This window comes from Sminthopsis crassicaudata, chromosome 2 (genome assembly GCF_048593235.1).
Source record: "Sminthopsis crassicaudata isolate SCR6 chromosome 2, ASM4859323v1, whole genome shotgun sequence".
NCBI classification, from domain to species: Eukaryota; Metazoa; Chordata; class Mammalia; order Dasyuromorphia; family Dasyuridae; genus Sminthopsis; species Sminthopsis crassicaudata.
This window is the reverse complement of record NC_133618.1, coordinates 531,202,399-531,224,588: the sequence shown is the minus strand read 5'-3', so window position 1 is coordinate 531,224,588 and position 22,190 is coordinate 531,202,399. Positions and strand designations below refer to the sequence as shown.

General features: G+C 33.3%; 1 protein-coding gene across 2 annotated transcripts in view; it reads right to left on the bottom strand.

The window, feature by feature from the left end:
- The window catches only part of MINDY2 (MINDY lysine 48 deubiquitinase 2), a 114,881-nt gene that overhangs the window by 54,612 nt on the left and 38,079 nt on the right, over positions 1 to 22,190 (bottom strand). For both annotated transcript variants that reach the window (XM_074294633.1, XM_074294634.1), the window contains exons 2-3: positions 21,008 to 21,065; positions 6,843 to 6,907 (exon numbers count right to left, since the gene is read on the bottom strand). In XM_074294633.1, coding sequence (XP_074150734.1) covers positions 6,843 to 6,907; positions 21,008 to 21,065 — 123 coding nt within the window. The remainder of the gene's footprint in view (positions 1 to 6,842; positions 6,908 to 21,007; positions 21,066 to 22,190) is intronic.

Genomic DNA, 22,190 nt, shown 5'->3' with positions numbered 1-22,190 from the left:
ACAAGAAAAATAAGAAAGGAGAAGGGGGAAGGAAAGAAGAGGATGAAAAAGGAGGAGGGAGAAGAGAAGGAAGGAGATGCTATCATGTTGAAGAAGAGCTATACTTATTTTGAGAGAGAAGTTATGAAAAACTGGTTAAAGCTGCAAAGTAGCTGATTTAAATTCTAAGTAGATAAAACATCCCAACAATTAGATTTGTTTGAATGGCAATATGATCCCCTTTAGTGGAAGTCTTCAAACAGAGGCTATGACTATTTATCAGAATATTGTATAGTAGTGGTGTTCAAACAAATTGAAGGAGGAATCACTAAATTAAGGATTCCTATAGGCAATACTGATTTAGAAAATCAAATATTTATATCTGATTTGTTATATTTTTATTTATTTATTTAAATATTTCCTAATTATATTTTAATCTAGTTTGGCTGTTTTAGGAAATATTATGGGCTGCATTTGGCTACAAGCTGCATGTTTGACCCCTATGATGTAGATGACATCTTTGCTCAAGTATAGGTTGTACTGAACAGATAACCTGTATCTTCCAACTCTAATATTTGATGATATTAAGAGTCCAGGAAGCTTAAGGATCACATTTTTACTTGAATATATAACTTCAAATATAATGTGGCTATACAGTTTAAAAAACAAATTTTATAACTAAAAAAAATCAGTTTCCTGCAAGATAGCATTGTGTGAAGTCATAAGAGAGCTTAGACTCACCAAGTTCTCCACAGGAAGACAAACAAATTCTGCTCTGCTCCAAAACACATGGAGAAGGATAACCAAAGAACTTCAAATAAGAATAAGGTCTCAGAAAAGGAAAAGGAAAGGAAATAAATTTTTTTTAAAAAAGAAATAAACAAAAGAAATGAATCAAAAGAAAACAAAACAAAGACCTCTACCTGCAATGAACAAACATTAAGAGTTAAAGGTACATAAAAAAAACAAAATACAACACAACAACAAAATAAAAAGAATTTTAATGAATTAAAATCAAAACTGGTCTCAGCAAAAACATATAAACCTGGATTTAAAAAATAAAAACCATTAAAGAAATTAAGGAAGAATTAGCATCAGTTAAATAAAGAGTAATATTTGGCACAATTATGAAGAAATTCAAACAGTATGGTAGTTATTTGTGAAAAGAAAATAATAACAAAGACTCAATGAAAGAACCAATTTACCAGAATATTAAAAAGCAAAAATAAAGCAAACAAAGTGAGATCAAAAGATAGCTCAATTGAAAAAAGGCTTGATAAATTTATAAGCAAAAGTGATGAAATAAGAAATAGAAAGTCTAGAGAGATAATTTAGGAATCATTGAACTTTTCCCCAATAAAAAAAAAAAAACTATAATCTCTAAATTTCAGGGAATTACATAAATCTCTCTTCAGTCTTCCCAGATCTGATGTGTTCAATCATCCTGTGCAGATAGTATGCAAATTCAGTCCTCAGATCTCCCCCCCCTTTAATTTCATATTGCCACCTGCCTTATAAACATCATCACCTGACTATCCCACATGTTTGTTTAATCTAAAACTAAATATGTGAAAAACACACTTATCCTTCCTGGAAGTTTCAATTGTCTTCTAAATTGCTTATTTCTTCCTCATCTTCTTTTTTTTTTTTTTTTTCCTGAGGCAATTGGGGTTAAGTGACTGCCCAGGGTCACAAAGCCAGGAAGTGTTAAATATCTATCACATTTGAACTCAGGTCCTCCTGACATCAGAGCTAGTGCTCTATCTATCTAATACACAAACTAGCTGCCCCTTAAATTACCTATTTCTATAGAGGATATAAACATTATTCTGGTCATCCAAATTTGCAACTTCAAAATTATCCTTGAATATTTTGTCTTTAAATTTCACATTTTTCAAATGTCAACTTTTCTTCCTTCTCCCCTACCCTGAAAAAAAAGAAAGCAAAACCCTTTAAACAGATAAGCCTAATCAAACAACAGATTGTTTTACATACAAAAAAATTCTTATCTTTTTTTATGTAACTAGTGTATTAATCCATCAATTCTTAGGAAATAGCTAGATTTCTTTGTCACTGGTCCTCTGGAATTATGGTAGATAACTGCACTGATCAGAATTTTTAAGTCTTTCAAAACTCTTTTATAGTGTTAATGTTAGAGTATATCTTGTTCTCCTAGTTATGTTGCATATGTTTATACAAAGCATCCTAGGAATCTCTAAAACATGCTCTTTTATCATTTCTTCCAACACAATAACCTTTCATTATATTCATATCCTATAATTTGTTCAGATACTTTCTAAATGAGGGGCACACCCTTTCCAGTTCTTTGCTATAACAACAAAAAAACCTGCTATAAATATTTTTAAATGTTATTTTATTTTTAATTTATGGAATAAGACAAGCACTTCCACAACATAAAAGAAAAAATTTTTAAAAAGATTGCACAAGACATTGCAAATCTCATAGCAAAGGCACAACTTACTGTTCACTTCAAATATACAACAAAACTATCATGTAAATTTTTTTTTCTTCTTTCCCTCCACCCTCTCTGCCCTAAAAATGGCTATCATTAGACACAATTGGAGGGGTGTGTGTGTAAAAATATTCTATACATCATTCTACTTATCAGTTCCTTTCCTGTATGCAAATGTCTTTCTTCATATGTCCTTTTTATAGTTAACTTGGGCATTTATAATAAAGAAAATAACTAACTTGCTCAAAGTCATTTGTAAAAAATACTGCTTGTTACTGTATACAACATTCTTTTAGTTATAAAATGATTTCATAAATATTTTTCTACATGTAAGACATTTCCTCTTTAATTTCTTTACTTCATTTCTCTCTTATGGGTTTAGTAAATGGTATTAATGGCTCAAAAAATATACGCAATTTATAATTCCAAATTGTTTTCTATTTTGGACCATTCTTTGTTCCATCAATAATGTATCAATGTCTGTTTTCCCACAGTTTCTCTAATTTTCCCTTTTTATCAATTTTGTTAATATGTATGTGAGATTGCTTCTGAGTCATTTTAATCTGCATTTTTCTAATTATGTGATTTAGAGAATTTTTTTTTCAGATATTTAGTGATAGCTTGGATATCTTTCTTAGAAATCTACTTATTCAGGCAATTCCAATAGACTTGGGATGGAAAGTGCCATCTGCATCTACAGAGAGAACTATGGAGACTGAAAATGGATCAAAGCACAGTATTTTCACTTATTTTGTAATGATGAATGTTGAAAACTATCTTTACAAGTATTTTGAAAAATAAAATACTATTAAATTTTTTTAAAAAAGAAAGCTACTTGTTCAAACTCTTTATCAATACAAAGTGATTCTTAATTCTAATAAATCTGAATTAATTCATTATATATCTTGAAAATATGAACTTCAATAGAAAAAATTGTTGCAAAGATTTGTTTCCTAATTAAGAACTTCCCTTCTAATCTTACTTATATTGGTTTATTTGTGCAAAAATATTTTCAACTTTATGTAATTAAAAATTTCCTATTTTTTTGTGATCCTTGTTATTCCTCAATTAATCATAAATTACCTATGTACAAATAGATTTGCAAGATACTTTTTTCTTTGTTTCTCTAATTTGCTTATAATATAAAAACTTTTATATCTACTATCCATTTGGAGCTTATATGAGGTGTTGGTCCAAACCTAATTTCTTTTCTTTTTTTAAAATTATAGCTTTTTATTGTCAAAACACAAGCATAAATAATTTTCACACTTCATCCTTTTTTTCCTCGTGAAGCAAATGGGGTGAAGTGACTTGACCAGGGTCACACAACTAGGAAGTATTAAGTGTCTGAGACCAAATTTGAACTCAGGTCCTCCAGACTTCAGGGCAGCGCCACTAACTGCCCCACCATTCATCCTTGCAAAACCTTCTGTCTAAATTTTTTTTCCTCCCTTTTCCCCAGCCCTTCCCCTAGATGGCAAGTAATACAAGTTAATCATGTGCAATTCTTCTATAAATATTTCTACAATTATCATGCTGCACACACACAAAAAAATCAGATCAAAAAGGAAAAAAAATGTGTAAGAAAACAAAATGCAAGCAAACAACAACAACAAAAAGTGAAAGTACTATTGTGATCTGCACTCAGTCTCCATAGTTTTCTTTCTGGACGCAGTTGGCTCTCTCCATCACAAATCCATTGGGGCTGGCCTGAATCACCTCACTAGTGTAAGTCACATCCATCAGAATTGATCATTGTATAATCTTGCTGTTGCTTTGTACAACGTTCTCCTGCAAACCTAATTTCTTATACAGTTTTCCCAGCTAATTTTAAAATGCTGATGAGTCCTTACCTAGTAGATAGTTTTTGAGTTTATCAAATAATAGGCTATTTAGTTCAACTACTTTGGTATATTTTCTACATAATTTGTACCATTGTAACTTCTGTGTTTTTTCATCAGAAAAAAATATTTTTGATGATTATGTCTTTGTAATATAGTTCAAAATTTGGTATTGCTAGGTTACTTCCTTCCCACTTTTCCATTATTTCCTTTGAGAAGTTGATCTTAATTTTACTGCTCCGTGAACTGTTATTAATTTTCCTAGGTATATTAAGTTTTCCTTTGGTAACTTAACTAGTATGGCACTAAAAATTTAATGTGTTGCTATATTAATTTATTTAACATTGTCATTTTTATTATAATGGCTTCGCTTACAATGATGGGTAATTAACAATTCTCAAGATAGGTCTATCCCTAATACCATAAAGAGTGATTTACAATTGCATTTAAACAGTTTGATTATCTTGTTGATTACCAGATTTTTAAATATTTCATAGTTATTTTGAATGGAATTTCATTTTCTATTTCTTCCAAATGCATTTTATTTATAATACATAGAAATGTTGAAGATTTTGATAATTTAATGCTAATTAACATACTAAGGAAGGTTTAGTTCATTCCTTAGGTTTTTTTCAGTATTTTTAAGAGAAATGAGTGTTGTACTTGTCAAAAGCTATTTTCTTCATTTATTGTGAATTCTCCTTTTTTCATTTTTGGATACTGATAATTTGATTGTCCTTTTAAAATGACAATTATCTAATTATTTATTTTGTTTTTTTAAGCTGCCAGTTTTAGTAATATAATTGTCTTTTTGCTTTCAATTTGATTTATCATTTGCTTGATTTTCACAGTTCTACTTAATCAGGGTTTTTAAACTGATTTATTTTCTATTTTTAAAATAAGCTATAATGCCAAATTCATTCATCTGTTCATTTTCTCCATTGCCAATTAAATTGTTTAGAGATAGAAATAAAGACCACTTTGGCTACATGCCCAAAATTTTGTCATATTTTTTTTTCTCATATCATTTTTCTTCCTTTTTTGTTGTTATTATCTTTAGTGAAATTATCTGTCATTTTATAATTTATTTATTGATCCATCAATTTTTCATGATTAAATTATTTAATTTCAAGACAATGGTTAGTACTTTCTTCAATGGCCCTGCACTGAATACAATTTTTTTTTGCACTGTGGCAAGAAAAGGATACATTAAATATTAATTAATTCTTTACTATATTTGTTTTTGAGGGTTTTATACTATGATACAGGGGATGACACTTTATTTAAAAATGTAAAAACAATTTTTCATTTGCAGACTGTACAAAAAGATAGGTGATAGGCCAGATTTGGCTGAAAGACCAGTTTCCTAATCTTGTACATGGCTAATTTCTGTAAAGATACTATGTGTAGTAGAGAAATAATGTATATTCCTTTCTATTTCAAAAGAATAATTTTTGAAAATCTATAACAAACTTTTTTTTAAATTCCCATTTGGATTCTAACAGAAAAGCTATTAAAATTTTTCCATTTTTTTTCTCTATATAGGTTATACAGTTTTTCATTAAAATATTTAAATTTGATGCCAATTTATGCAAAAAGCTAAGTACTGAAATTTATCCATTGTCTATAGTGTCTTTCAACAAAAAGTAGTTTCCTTATCTCACTTAATCAAATTTGTTATTTACTGTTTTATTTGATGATTCCTATTTCTGCTTTTCTAAGTTCAATTAAGGGATAATAGTTTTGTTTTATTTTTTCCCCTCCAATCCTTTTAATTCCAACTGTATAAGCCTTTATGTTCCAAGTGCATTTATTTTTATAATTAGTTTAGTGTTAGATTCTACTTTCCATTTACTTCTGCTATCCTCTTCCATTTCATGGTTGTGTTCATATCATTTACATTCATAATGTTAAATGTATATTTCTCTCTAATTTATTCTTTTGTACTTTCTCCTCTACTTGTTCTTTGTCCCCTCTTTATTATATTTGTTCCTTCTTTTTTTCAAATAATAAGTAGTATTTACATAGCACTATACTGGTTATAAAGTGCTCTAAATGAATTTTCTCATTTGATCCTGACAATTCCATGAGGTTAAGCATTATTATTATTGTTCCCATTTTATGGAAATGGAAATTAATACAGCAAAGGTAAAGTGATTTGTCCAAAGTCACACAGTTCTAATCTCTTTCCCATTTTTGACACAAAGCCAGGTAGCAATTATGAAGAAGAGATCATTAAGAGAATCTGTTTCCTTGTGTCCTCCTTAATATAATAATGGTATGAAATAGAGTCCTAGATGTTCAACATGTAGCAAGTAGTGGGACTTGAAGAAGCAGAACACATTCATTCATTCACACTTCTCAAACACACACCTAATTTTTTTAGTCAAGCAGTATTTTCTATTTTAAAAATGTGAATGAGAAAGTAACATTTGAATTAAGTTTATGAATTTTCAAAAATATAGTATTGCATATATCAAGGGATACTAAATTTATATTAAACTATGTTAAGTGATTTCCTTTTTGTAATAAATATTCTTTTTTATTACCTGCTCATAGTTTAGACGTTGAATTTCTGAAATTTCTTTTGGTTTTGCATCAAGGATGTAGTCTCCTATAAAAAGAAACAATAAAATTATATTCAATGTAAACTTTAAAACAGGCATATGTTTTCAAGTTTTTGCTTTAGGGAGCACAGTTCTTAAAGTCAATTATTTTAAAAATTGTAAAATGACATTTAAATAAATTTAACATAAAACACAACAAACAATTTATTTCAGTCAGATACAAGTTGTCAAAATATTACTTGTATTATGATTTTGAGAAGAGTTACACTGTGTTCTGCATAAGATTTTAAAAGTGTTGTATATTTAATTTTGTTTAATTTGGAGCAAATTATTTATATTAATTACTCCAATAACAGAATTGTAAAGACATATGCACTGATGAACTATATTAATAGTCAATAGGTAAGAAAATAAGCAGGGGTCAGAACAGAATAGGAAAAAAAGATTACATCACATTCTGGAAAGTGTATAGTCCCATGCTGTACAAACATGGCTTTTTAATTGCAATATTTTCTTGATGAGGCTATATATGACTCTAAATCAAACTCACTACAATCTCAGAAAAATCAAAATTGAAAGTGACTGAAAGGGCAATGGAAAGACATATGGTAGACACAGGCTAGAGCCACCAAAAATTACCTCCATATATGACAAGTGTCATCAAAGACATAAGGGATACACACACACACACACACACACACACACACACACACACACACACACACACAAAACCAGAAAGCAGGATAGGTAACCATTAAATGAGGATAACAGATGTACAACTCAAGAATTGTACTGATATTCATGAAATATTAAAAGGTCCAAAGAAAGACTTCTACTCTGCTGGCTATAAAAGATTTTTGGAAAGGCACCAATTAGTTGCACAGGACCAAAAAAAAAAAAAAAAAAAAAAGCATAGTTGGATTACAATCTTCATTACTAAAGATTATACCCATTTTAAGATATGTCTACAATGAAATAAACAATCACTGTCATACTTCCTCTGCATCTAGCAGGCCCATACCTGACAATGAACCTGAAAGATATGTATAATGTAGTGAAAACTGTAATCACTGGGGCAGCTAGATGGTGCAGTGGATAGAGCACCAGCCTTAAATTCAGGAGGCCCTGAGTTCAAATCTGGTCTCAGACACTTAATACTTCCTAGCTGTGTGACCCTGGGCAAGTCACTTAACCCCAGCCTCAGGAAAAAATTGATTGTCTGCAGTAGATTTTACTTTGTTCATGAAGAACTTTCAATTTTTTTTTTTTTCCCTGAGAACATCCTGCTCATCATATCCCAGAGAACAATAATATTCCATCACATATACATACCTTAGTTTATTGAGCCATTCCCCAAGTAATGGGCATCGCATCCCCTCAATTTCTAATTTTTTTGGCCTGAGAGGAGAGTGGCTATGAATAGTTTTTGTACATATAGGTCATTTTCCTTTTTTTTTTTTTTTTTTCCTCTCTCTTTCCCACCCCAATCTCTTTTGGATATTCAATAGCACTTCAATGCTTTGTTCCACCTTTCCCTTCTATGAGACAATAAACCAGATTATTAGCCCTTTACATCTGAGGATCAGTCTGCCACTCATGGCAGTGTGAAAGATTCCAAAATCTAAGTGATGAGGTCTTCATTGTTAGATTTGGTTATCAGAGGAATTAATAAAAATTGATCAATGAAGCAAGCAAGCTCTGATAAAGATCAGTTTAGTTCCATAGTCCCACCCATTGGGAAGGTGATCCAGTCTGAAATCCAAGTTATGTCAAACTCCCAAGACCCACCCTCAGTCGAAATCCCAATCATTCCCCAGAGGTTAAATTTTCCTGATAAAACCTACTTGTGGACCCAATATGGCTGCTGCCTTCCTTTGGGTCAGCCCACCACAGCATTCTGCCTTTGTTGTCTTTTTCCTTACCTCTCCCCCATGCCAAGTAATATCTCCTCTACCTTCATCTCAACTCCATTTCTCCTTCTAACTAACTCTTTTAGGGGTGCTAAGTCTCTTTCAGGATGCTAAGTTCCTTCCAGGATTTAGCCTGCCAATTAAGGACATGTACCAACCTCAAGGAGATTCCCTTTCTACTGGATAATTGAGTTCCACAGAGAAATTTGTCTTTCATATGCTCTCCCACTCTATTTCATATTTACTATTCCTGGCATCTATTGTACCCTTCATTTCATCTGTAACTTATTCTCCTAAATAAAAAATAATCTATCGTTTGTCAAAACGAATTCTTCACATGACCAAAGCCCAATTTTTGATGCCTCCCATCATTTGGTACAAACCCCACATCATATAGATCATATCACTGGGACTGTAGTGACATGTACCTGAATCTGGAAACCTTGGCAATTGCTCAGGAATGAGTGTACCTCAACATTGGATGTGAGATAGCACTTTTTATTCTGCTTTGACTGGGAACTAAGTGAATGAGCACCTGTGCACTGATCCAGTTGGCTATTTCTTTTACCCTGGCATTCGAAGAAGAAAGTCAAGGGTAGTTACTGTTGAATTCAAGACTAGAAATCTATGATTTTGGTCACTTCTACTGAATGGGATCAGGTGCAGATTTCTCAAAAAGGTTATGGGATAGAGTAGGTCAGACTGTAGGCCTAAATTTGAGCAGATCTCAGGCTCTAGGCCTAAGCTTCAGAAAGTCATGTGACCCACAGAAAGTAGACAATGGTTACTTCCTTTTTAGTCCATCCAATGAATTTAAAAATCAACAGGAAGGGGGAAGGATTGTGCCTGTGTCTTTTTTTTTTTTTTTGCCATATAATCTGTTCCCTATTTTGGCCATGCCATACCCCATGCTGGATTTGATCCAGTTGCTATGCCCAGACCTCTCCTTGCAAGAACCGAATAAATACTTTGTCTCTAGAGCTGCCTTTGAGTAACCCCCTTTGTGTAAGGGGAGGTCTAGTACCCGTCCCATACAGTTTATTGGGGCATGTCCAGGATGTGACTTCCCAGAGAAAGGGCTGGGGATCTAATACAAGGAAGATGCTGGGTTGAGTTTTCTGCAATTTTCCTGGAGGTCGGGGTCCCAATCTCCTTCCCTGTGGACTATGTTCCCAGACAGAGGCACTGGATTAAAAATAGAAAGCAGAAGGAAAGTCTCAGAAGAAGCTCAAAGGTGAGAGAGCAGTCAGGTAATTGTGTGCATAATCCAGAGATAACAGTACTGCCTGTGTCCTTGGGCTGTCCTTAGGCTGAAGGGACCCTAGGATCATCTAAGTGATACAAGGAAAGGGGTGATGTCTAATAAGCCAGAAGGATAAATGGCTATAACAAGGGCACTCTGGGTGACTGATGGAGGGGGGTGACGCCCGGCTTGGGGATCCGAGCTGTGAGAGGTTAGCTCCATGTGTTACTGGATCACATGCCAGGAAAGTGGAGCTGTTCTCCCCAGAAGGAGCAATCTAAACCATATCTTCAGAGCAAAAAATCTAAAATAGCACCAGAAGGTGCACTTGATGAGATATTATTGTTTTCTGTGGGAGAGGGACAATCCTCTTCCAAGTAATTTTTAATCTGTCATTTCTGTTCTGTGAGCTAGATGTTGTTACCTGGAAAGATTTAAAATGCACCCAGTAAGAAGAAAAACCTCTATGCTGTAGTTAGAACACTGGGAAAGATTTCTTAACATTCTTGACTCCCACCTTAGAAGAAAAAAAAAAAAAAGCCTGACTTTTTCCTGTAGACCCCAGTTTTGGCCAAGGGGAGGGCTACAGAAATAAAGTTAGCTAATTTTTGAGAGCAATGACTGGGGAGTTTGGCAATTGATCATTTCAAGAAAGACTGCAAAAGTGCTTAGCATAAAACAAATGCTAAGTGCTTCTTTATTGAATTTAATAGCTTCATATTTGATAACTTTATATGGGTTTTTAGATGTGACCAAATACAATGCCATTGTTGAGATAAATAATTTTTTGTGTGTGTAAATTAATTTGGAAGCAAATTCAACTAAATTAAACCCTGCCCTGGAGAAGGAATTTGTGCACAGAGTAAAGAGAGTCTCTTTCTTTTTCTTCTTCCTCCCTCCTTTCCCTCACTGCAGCAGGGATACTTGGATGACAGGAGAGAGGGAGAGTGAGAAAATATACTCACTCAATTCAATGAAATTTGTTATTTGAGATATAATACAAAAAGCATTTTTAAAGGAGTGCTAATCAAAGCCCACTAAATGGAATGTAAATTTTAATCTCTTTGACTGTTAACAGAAAATTTAAGAGTTTGGGAATTTTAGGGAAAAAGAGAAAATCAGTTGACTATCAGGCACATAACCTTTTCACAAAGGAAAGAGAAAAAGATTTGTATGGACTGGTAAAAACTATTAAAAAAAAGTAATGGTTTCTTTTTAAAATTGTTGAACTGATATTTGGCTTATAACTAAAAGTTTGTATCTGGGGGGAAAAAACCCAAACCTAATCTGGATCAGATATGTACTTTAAAAGCCTAGAGATCTGAGAGTTTGCATCTCTGAATTGGGGGGAGGTAAAAGAGAACAAAGTAATCAGATATCATTCAGAAAATAAGCAGACAGGAAGTGAAGGAGAGTCTTTTTCTGGATTTTCTCTTGATTTGTAAGTTTGTTAGGTTTCTTAAAACTATCTTGTAAGATTGTTACCTCTGAGAATAACTTGTTTAATTTACATAGGCCCCAATGAAGGAATGAGTTTACTGCTAATCTACAACTTTCTTAAAGTAGAAACAATTTCTAATGACTGGCCTTTTTTTTTTTTTTTTTTTTTTTTGGCTGAGGTAATTTGGGGTTAAATGACTTGCTCAGGATCACATAGCTAGGAAGTGTTAAATGTCTGAGGGCAAATTTGAACTCAGATCTTCCTAATTTCAGGGCTGATGCTCTATCCACAGTGCCATTTAGCTGCCCCAATGACTGGCTTTTACACCAGGAATTTTGAGCATAAGGCCACTTTTAGGTATCAAGATGAGTTGTAAATTTTAGATGACAAATCTCTTACTATTACAATTATATGAGAAAATCACTATTAATTGATATGTGCTAAATTGTGAATTTGTTTACTTTAAGCACAAGTTCTTAGAAATTTGTGTGCAAATATTGAAACATTACTACTGAAAACGTAGATCTGTATTTGATTTCATTTTAAGTTAAAAAAAAAAAAAAGGTTATTAAAACAAAGTTCCGGTAATCTATCTTAAGAGGTCACATATTTATATTCCCTAATTAGATGAAATATGTTCCTTTCTAAAATGTATATTGGGTAATTTGTAAAAATTATGAGCTATGCTTTAAAATTTTGTCAGTTCTGCTGGATATATGTATGAGTTTTATGAAATTTGGTCCAAAGTTATTTAGAAATTAGCCATTACTTAAAGTTAAAAATTAGCCATAACTTAAAGTTTAAAAAACAAAACAAAACATGATTTTAAAAATAAGGGACAAGAAAGAGTGATTTGCAAAAGCAATTGATAGTCTGAATGGAACATCCAGTTAGAATGTCATAAGACAAAGTATTAATTGTTAAAATAACTTGTTTTTAATTTGTATGTGTGTTAAAGAAACAACTGTAAATTACATGAGATTCCAATCCATTTTTGTGACCGGTTTTATTATGTTTATTTGGCTATGACTTATGAAAACTGTGAAATTGCTAATTAAATAGAAGTTATTGTCACAATATTGAAACCTAATATTAAGGATTATTGCTGTGATAGGTTGGGGAGAGAGAGGTGAGAGGGAGGGAAGGAAGGAAGGAGGGAGGGAGGGAGGGAAGAAAGGAGAGAGGAGAAGAGAGAGAAGAGAGAAAAGAAGAGAAAGGGGAGAGGAGAGAGGAGAAAGAGAGAGAAAGGAGAGAGGAGAGAGAGAGAAATGCAGACAGACAGAGAAGTGAGGGCACAGACTTGAACAGGATGTTTTTATTAGTACCAAAAGACATGGTTCTAGGAGCCAAAAATGGAGCGACAGAATAGATACTAGGAATGGTAAATATGAAATAGAGTGGGAGAGCATAAAAAGGGTTATCAATAATTAATGATGTAATGATGGATGGAAAGAAAGGGTAAGTTCTTTAGTGGAACTTGCCATTTGCCAGGAAAAAGGAAACAGGCTAAATCCTGAGAGAGATTTAGCATCCTAAAAGAGTTAGCTATAAGGAGAAGTGGGATTGGAAAGCCTAGTGGAATTAGGAGATATCACATGGCATAGAGGAAGGGGAAAGACACCATATGGTGGAGTGCCTTGGTGGGCTGACCCGGGGGGAGAACACCAGCCATGCATGGAGTGTCCCATGGGTAGATTTTGTGGGAAGAATTTGGCCCTAGAGACATGACTGGGATTTCTGGTGGAGCATGGCAGGGTGAGACTGCTCCTCTGCAGAGGGTGATGTCTCGAGAGTTTGACATAACTTGGATTTCAGACTGCACTACCTCCCCAAAAGATGGGACCATGGAGCTGAACTGATCTCTTATCTGTGGCTTCTCCTTGCCTTACTAGTGGACTCTAAGGTGGGGTTGGACAGATAGGGAAGTAGACTTCAGCCCCTGCTTTAGGGTCCATTCCCTTGCTTTCTGAACTTGCCAGGTTTGGAAAAGGCATGGTTCTGGGTGTAGAGTTCCAATCTCTTCACCTTTAGGTTTCTGGAGATTTATGATTGGGATTTTTAGCAGTTAATTCAAAATTTAGGATTGAAAACTGTATACAGGTTATTTGCATGATCTGTTGGCTTGGGAAGGAGAAAGCAAAGTCATTTGTGATGTTGTAACAATGATTCCACTGCTTAGCAATGCAAGAAACTTTTAAGAAATTTGTTAGAACTACAGGTTCTCTAAAAATGATTTTCTATCAAGATCTCCCTGTGTCTTCAGAAAAATTATTTAATATTTAAGGGCATGATGGAATCCTTCTTTAATGATATGATAAGAAATATGATCTACAGCTTTCGAAGTACCTAGAGCAGAATTTTAAACTGATATCCATGCACTAGTTTTGATTATCTTGCAGGTGTATGTGATAGGTTATGCAGAATGGTTTCTAAGTTGTTTCATATACACATATACATACATACATACATACATACATACACACACACACACATATATACACACATATAATATAACTTGCTATTGAGATGAAATTTCTTGGGACTGTAACTAATATTGTTTTGAGTTCTGAATTTGGAAATGATTGTCTGATGAATTATAATGTCAGTAACTGCCCAGTTGAGAAAAACCTAGTCACCTTGAGGTTTACAATCTTGATGTCACCACAAACTGCCTGATTCTACATCGTCTATCTGTTGTCAAATCTTGACATTTTAACTTTGAAAGCTCTCTTAATATGTTTTCTCTCTAACTACACCTACTATACTTGTTCAGATCTCCCACATAAACTATTCCAATTAGCTTACTAATTGATCTTTTTTTTTCCTGAGGCTGGGGTTAAGTGACTTGCCCAGGGTCACACAGCTAGGAAGTGTTAAGTGTCTGAGACCAGATTTGAACTCGTATCCTCCTGAATTCAAGGCTGGTGCTCTATCCACTGCTCCACCTAGCTGCTCCCTACTAATTGATCTCCTTATGCCAAATCTCTTCCTTACTCCAATCCATCTCTGTCTCTCATTCTGCCATTTCGTCTACTTGTGGTTTCTCAGACACAATGTTCCTTCTCTTATCTAGAGAGGCATCTTTGCACTGGGTATCCCTCATGCCTTTTTCTCATTACCCCAACTCCTCCAATCCCTGCCCTTCTTCAAGACTCATCTCAAATATCTCTTGCAAGAGACTATTCCTTGATCCCTCTACTTGCTTATACCATTTCCCTCCCCAAGGTTACTTTGTATCAATTTTGTATATTAACTAAAATCAGAAATGTACTGCTCCTTTTTAAGAATTTAAGCATCTTAAGAGAAGGTTCTATTTTCATTTTTTCTTTGTATCTTCAGGCTCAACACAGTGTTTGGTACCATGAAGTATTTAATAAATGGTGACTTGATTCCCAGGGCTAAAGAACAAAGTGAAAGGAAAAGTAAAAAAACAATTTCAAGTCTAAAGGAATCAAACAGTAATATAATCACCTGAAATGGTAAAGACTGGAAGGGAAACTAGTTTGATGAAAGATGACTATTCTGGTTTAAATGTTTATAGATCCTTAGAGTTGGAAGGGGGTTGGAGGGCATCTAATTTGAACACTACTTGATAAAAAAAATTTTTCCCTACATTTTCTTCACAAAACACCTGCTTGAAGATTTCTAGTGATGGAGAATTCACTCATTCCTGAAGCAGCTCATTCCAGTTTCACAAAGTTATATTTATGAAATTTCCATATTTACATCATGCCTAAAACTGCTTCTCTGAAAATTTTCTCCATTGTTTCTAGCTCTACTAATTCTATCACCTAATACCAAGTAGAACAAGTTTAATCTCAAGAGAGTTTCTTAAATATTTAAAAGCTACCAGGTCTTCTATAAATCTTTTCTTCTCCAGATTAAATATCATCAATTCTATTAAATGATTATGTGTTATTCTTCATTTGTTCATAAGTTCTTCCAAATTTCTCTAAATTTGCTATATGCATTTTTTATAGGTTGGTAAAGTTACCTACTGTTCCTATGCTCCAATTTGCTTATCCACTCTATAATTAACAGGTTCCTATTTTGTTTCTAGGTCTTTGCTACAACAAAAAGTGCTGCTATGAATATTCTCATACAAGAGTTCTTTCCCTCAGTTCTTGACTTCCTTGCAGAATATTCCTAATAATACTGTTGGGTCAAAGGATTCAAACATCAAGTGATATTATATAAATAATTCCACAATTTTTTCTCACTAATACAGTAGTTTTTAGAGAGCAAACATTGAGGATCAAAGCATTTAGAGCTAGAAATGACAGCAGAAATTATCTAATTTAATATTCTTACTTTATATATGAGAAAAGAGTCCCAGAACTTAATTGACCATCCTAAGGTAAGTAAATAATCAAACATTAACTATATGTACTGTACATGTCAATCAACAAAATGCTTTTCCTTAAAACTTCTTTTTTAGGGCATAACCATCTTTCTAATTACCAAAATTTACAACCTGAGTGTCACCCTCAATTTCTTCTCTTCCTTACACAATACATTTCATTTAGTCTCTTTCTCTCACACTTACCAACTACTTTTCTAGGTTAGGCCTCTTTTCACCTAAATTCCCACTTGGTTAGACTACTATGGGATCTTTCTACTATGTCCACACACTGGATACCTTCTTTTGTTTCCCCCCTTATAGCTTCCTTTTACATGTTCTCTTCTGTTAAGTCTAGGCTAGCTCCCTGGAGGCCTCAGGATCAGAGTCAGGATAAGTAAAAGTCTTTGGTCTTTAGGGGGAGAGGTGAAAGAAGCAGGCAAACTACCTCAAAACTCACCAAAGATCTAAACTGGATTCTCCTAGTCCAAAGCCTCTCTCCTCCTCCTCCTGCAGCAAAGTGACTCTGGCTTCTCTTACCCCACCCTCTAAGTTATTGTCTCGTATGGAATAGGTAATTAGCCTTAAGTGCTCATTGTCTGATTCAAATACACCTATTCAGAGTTTCAGCCCTCTATACTCTTCTCCCACTACACTGCAAGCTCCTTAAGGCCACCGACTACCTAATTTTAAAAAAAAAATTGTATTCCTAGCACTTAGCATAGAGTCTAACACATAGCAGGGGGCTTCATAAGCATTTATTGATTACTGACTGATAGTTATAACTAACACATTTCTTTTCTATGACTTATTCTCTACATGGCATAACCAAAATAATTTTAAAGCACAGGTCTATAAACCTTCAATGTTATCAGTGGTTCCCTATTTTTATTAGTATAAAATACAAGCTTCTCAACCTGGCATTTAAACCCACCCCAATCTGGGTTCAACTCAATTCACAATTTCTAAACTCAATTCACAATTACTTGTCTTGAGGCAGTCCATATTCCTGTCAAAGTTTCCCAGAAAACAACATGCCAATTCTTCTCTCTGTGCCTCTGTTACAGTCTTGCTCATCTTCCCCCCCCCAGGCTGGGGTTAAGTGACTTGACCAGGGTCACACAGCTAGGAAGTGTTAAGTGTCTGAGACCACATTTGAACTCGGGTCCTCCTGAATTCAGGGCTGGTGCTCTATCCACTGCGCCACCTAGCTGCCCCAGTCTTGCTCATCTTACTGGGAAACATTTTCTAATCTAATTTCTACTTCTAAAAATTCCTAGCTTCCCAATTTGGATTTATGCAAATAAAATTATTTACACAAATAAAAAATATCTATACTATATGATCCAGATAATCTATGGATAGTTATATATGTGCATACCCCAAGGTGGTCACTAATGGATCTTATATACATCAAAATATTTACAATATCACTTTTTGTGGTAGAAACAAAGATGTCCATAAATTGAGGAATAGTTAAACAAATTGCAGTATTATGGATTACAATGGAATATTACTGTCAAAGGAAAAAAAATGAACGTGCTGAATACAGAGAAGCATAGAAAGACTGAAATATGTACTGGCAATGTAACAGAAAGAAAAATCACAAAAATCGCAAAACAATGAAAACTGAATGTCATGAAATTTAAAGAACAAACTTCACCCAACAGAAGATGTCTGAACAGATACCTCTTTTTAATACCCAATCCCATTCCTTTTCATATCTACAGATATGAAGCTCTACAAATAATGTCAGATTTTTTTTTCTAACACATTAATTGGTTTTGCTTATTTTTTCTCTTCCTCTTTAAAAAAAACTGTATTATAAGAGAAAGGAGAGGGAAAAGAACACAAGAGGAATGTGGGCAGTGTAAAAACAAAAACAAACAAAAAATCAAATAAAAATCCAATTAAAAAAGCAAACACAAATAAAAGAATTTCTAGTTTCTTTTAAGACTTAGTGAGGTGTCCTTTCCTTATCCACCTTTCCAGATTTCCCCAATGTGTTGGCACTCTCTCTCCTTCCCTTCTGAAATTTCTTTTAAAATATTATGAATTAAGGATATGAACAGATAATTTTCAGATGATGAAATTAAAACTATTTCCACTCATATGAAAAAGTGTTCTAAATCACTGTTTATCAGAGAAATGCAAATTAAGACAACTCTGAGATACCACTACACACCTGTCAGATTGGCTAAGATGACAGGAACAATAATGTTGTTGAATGTTGGAGGGGATGTGGAAAAACTGGGACTCTGATGCATTTTTGGTGGAGTTGTGAAAGAATCCAACCATTCTGGAGAGCAATCTGGAATTATGCCCAAAAAGTTATCAAAATGTGCATACCCTTTGGCCCAGCTGTCCTACTACTGGGCTTATATCCCAAGGAAATACTAAAGAAGGGAAAGAGACCTGTATGTGCCAAAATGTTTGTGGCAGCTCTTTTTGTAGTGGCTAGAAACTGGAAAATGAATGGATGTCCATCAATTGGAGAATGGTTGGGTAAATTATGGTATATGAATGCTATGGAATATTATTGTTCTGTAAGAAATGACCAACAGGAGGAATACAGAGAGGCTTGGAGAGACTTACATCAACTGATGCTGAGTGGAACGAGCAGAACTAGGAGATCATTATACATTTCAACAATGATACTGTATGAGGATGTATTCTGATGGAAGTGGATATCTTCAACATAGAGAAGAGCTAATCCAATTCCAATTGATCAATAATGGACAGAATCAGCTACACCCAGAAAATGAACACTGGGAAATGAGTGTGAACTGTGAGCATTTTTGTTTTTTTTTTTTTGTTTTTCTTCCCAGATTATTTTTACCTTCCGAATACAATTCTTCCTTTGCAACAACAACAACAACAATAAAATTTGGTTCTGCACATATATATTGTACCTAGGATATACTATAAGATATTTAATATGTATGAGAATGCCTGCTATCTAAGGGAGGGGGTGGAGGGAAGGAGGGGAAAAATTCGGAACAGAAGGGAGTACAAGGGATAATGTTGTAAAAAAAAAAAAAAAAAATTATCTATGCATATGTACTGTCAAAAAAAAAAGTCATAATTATAAAATAAATTTTAAAAAATAAAATAAAATATTATTAAGCAGATTATGTATGAAATTCACAAACCTTTAAGTATAATTACATTTAAAAGAAATATATATTAAACTGAACAAAGAAGCCACAAAACTGTTCTGTTTGTGCACCTTTATGAATTTTTTTTCCTGAAATTACTGTTATTTACAGCAGAATATAAGCTACTTGAGAACAGGAACTATTGTTTCTGTCTGTGCACCCAGACTGACTTGCATGTAATAAGCAATCAATAAATGTTATCTGAATTGAAGTAAAAATTTTACATCCTAGTCTCTTTAATTCAGATTCTCAGGAGACAAACTTGGAAACAAGGAGAATCTAAGAATCTCTAATCCTTCCTATGGGTCTCTTCAACTTTATATATAATTTAATTTAGATTTGAAGTTGAGACTATTTTGCTCCATGGAGATTTAAAACTAACACAGAACCTACCAATGTCAAAAATAGTAAGAAAATATCTAGTGAAATATTTGAGGAGAAATAATACATAGACATGAGTTTCCAGCATAATATTAACTAGTCTTAAAAAAAATTCCATATAGAGTATAACTTTATTTAATCTAGAAATGTGACTATTATCAGATATAAATTAAAATTTAATTCTAATACAACAACTCATAAATAATTTGACATGTTATAGTGTTTTAAACCAAAATCCATATTATCTCAATTGATCCTTATATTAACCTTTTAAAAAAATAATATATGTATCATTCTGATTTTATATATGGAAAACTGGTGATAAAAAAGAGTAAATGACTTGTCCATGATCACACAACTAATCAATTTTAAGTATTGGAGGTAGGATCTTAACCTTTGCGTCCTCTAATCTCTTTTTACTATGCTAGTGCCCAGTCAACCTAAAATACATATTGTTGAACAATTTATTTGTCCTTAAAGACAAAAAAACCCAAAAGCTTTTTAACTTGTTTTTATTTGACTTTTTTGCCTTGCGGAACAGTAACTAGTGCTCTTAATAAAACAAAATTTCTCTATCTCATTAGAAGTAATAGTTATACTAGAATCAGAATTTTTAAAGCAAGACAGAACTTCAAGAGAAACCATCCAAACCCCCTAATTTTACAGATGAGGAAACTTGGATGTCAAGGGCTACAAATGAGCAGATGCAAGGTAACCTGGTACGTGAGGCTAATTACCAATTGGACAATTCTCTATTACCACATGTTTGAAGGATGACCCTCCCCCAAAGATTCAGTGCGGGCTTGATCAGTGGGTGTGGACAAAGAAGGGGAAGTCAGATCCGTGGGTGGAGTAGTAGGAGGAGATTGATTCATTCTCTTGGGGGTGGAGAGAGAGGAAGGACTTGTGGAGATTGCTAGATCTAATCCCCTGAAACCCCTGATGGTGACCCTGAAAGACCAAGAATAAAGACTTTTGCTTATCCTGACTGCGGCTGATTCTAGTATATACAAGGTCTCAACACTTGGAGACAAATTTAAAATGAGGATTATGGACAAAAGTCATCCAGGTTTGACAGGCATAGACAAATTGCACTGTATATCAACAGGAATGATACAAAGATAAAATCACAGATGCAATGAATGTCTGTTTTTTAATACTCCCCCTTTACTTGCAATTTAGGAAATTGAGGCTAAGAGAGGTAGAATTATTAGCCCACAGGCACAAAGTACTATAGTGGTAAACAGTACAGGATTCCAAGTCCAGTACATTATCCAGAAGAGAAATTTTAATACCATATGTTAGAGGTTTTTTTTTTTTTATTGTATACTAAAAGTCTGGTGACAAGATGTGAAAACTTATAAATAATATCATAAATCCCAATTTCACTGATAAGTATTTAATTTGTACTATTTTAGAAATATTAGGCATTATATAATTTTTTAAAATATCACATGTTCTTTTTGCCACTATATAATCTTACATTTAGGCAGAAAGGTAGGGAAATAATTTCTAAGAACAGTAGTTTAAAATTAAACCAAATAACTTGATTTCATTATTTAAATTTATACTTCTTATGGTATCCCTCCCCAAAGAAACCTGATAACAAGATAATTTTTTAAAAAATGCTTTCCTTTGAAAGAAATACAAATAATCTATTTTGTTCAACACTTACCTAAATATTCCATCAGCTGTTCAGCAGTTATGATTTCCATCATTGGTGGCAGCTTTACCTGAAAGATAAAGGTTTACTTCAATAAAATAAAAACATTTCATAAAAATAAATCTTAATTGCTGAAATATAACTAAGGATTTAAGTTGGCATGTCTACATCTTTTATTGTAATCTCAGGTACAAATATTTTAATAACTGTCTCTAGATATCTTGCATTTAACAAAATTTTGTAAATTTATCAACATTTCTTATAATAAAACCAATTAGCTAAGAAGATGGCATAGGAATTGTGAAATTTTCAGTCCTTGAGGTACAGACTAGCTAACATTATCAATAACTAACTAGCATTATCAAAGTTATAATTACCAACTAGCCTGTTAGGCCTATAAAACCAGTAATAGATACCAAACTATTTGGTGATTCTCTTTCCTTATTTTATTTTATAACCATCCCCATCTCAAAGTGATCTCATTACCCACAAATTTCTCATAAAATTGTCTGGATCTCTTTTGCATTTGCTACATTTTGTTTAGCTTAGAATTATCTATATTTATTTTAACTCTGCTTTGATAATTTATGTTCCTTGAGGAGAAGCACTATGCTTTCTTTTATTCTTTCTTACCAAATATATTTCAACAGCTAAATAAATCTTAAATCAAAAAGATACTGCCTTTACTGTCTTCTGTGTAGCCACCATCTTTAGGTGAGGAGAACTCAATCATGAGTGTGCTTCCCCCCCCCCCCCCCACATTATGGAAGATCTTTTATTTTTTTTTAGAATTTTTTTTTCCCACAGTATATATGCATGAGTAATTTTTTTAATATAATATTATCCCTTGTATTCATTTTTCCAAATTATCCCCCCCTTCCCTCCACTCCCCCCCCATGACAGGCAATCCTATACATTTTACATGTGTTACAATATAACCTAGATACAATATATGTGTGTAAATACCATTTTCTTTTTGCACATTAAGTATTAGATTCCAAAGGTATAAGTAACCTGGGTAGATAGACAGTAGTGCTAACAATTTACATTCACTTCCCAGTGTTCCTTCTCTGGGTGTAGTTATTTCTGTCCATCATTGATCAACTGGAAGTGAGTTGGATCTTCTTTATGTTGAAGATATCTACTTCCATCAGAATACATCTTCATACAGCATTGAAGTGTACAGCGATCTTCT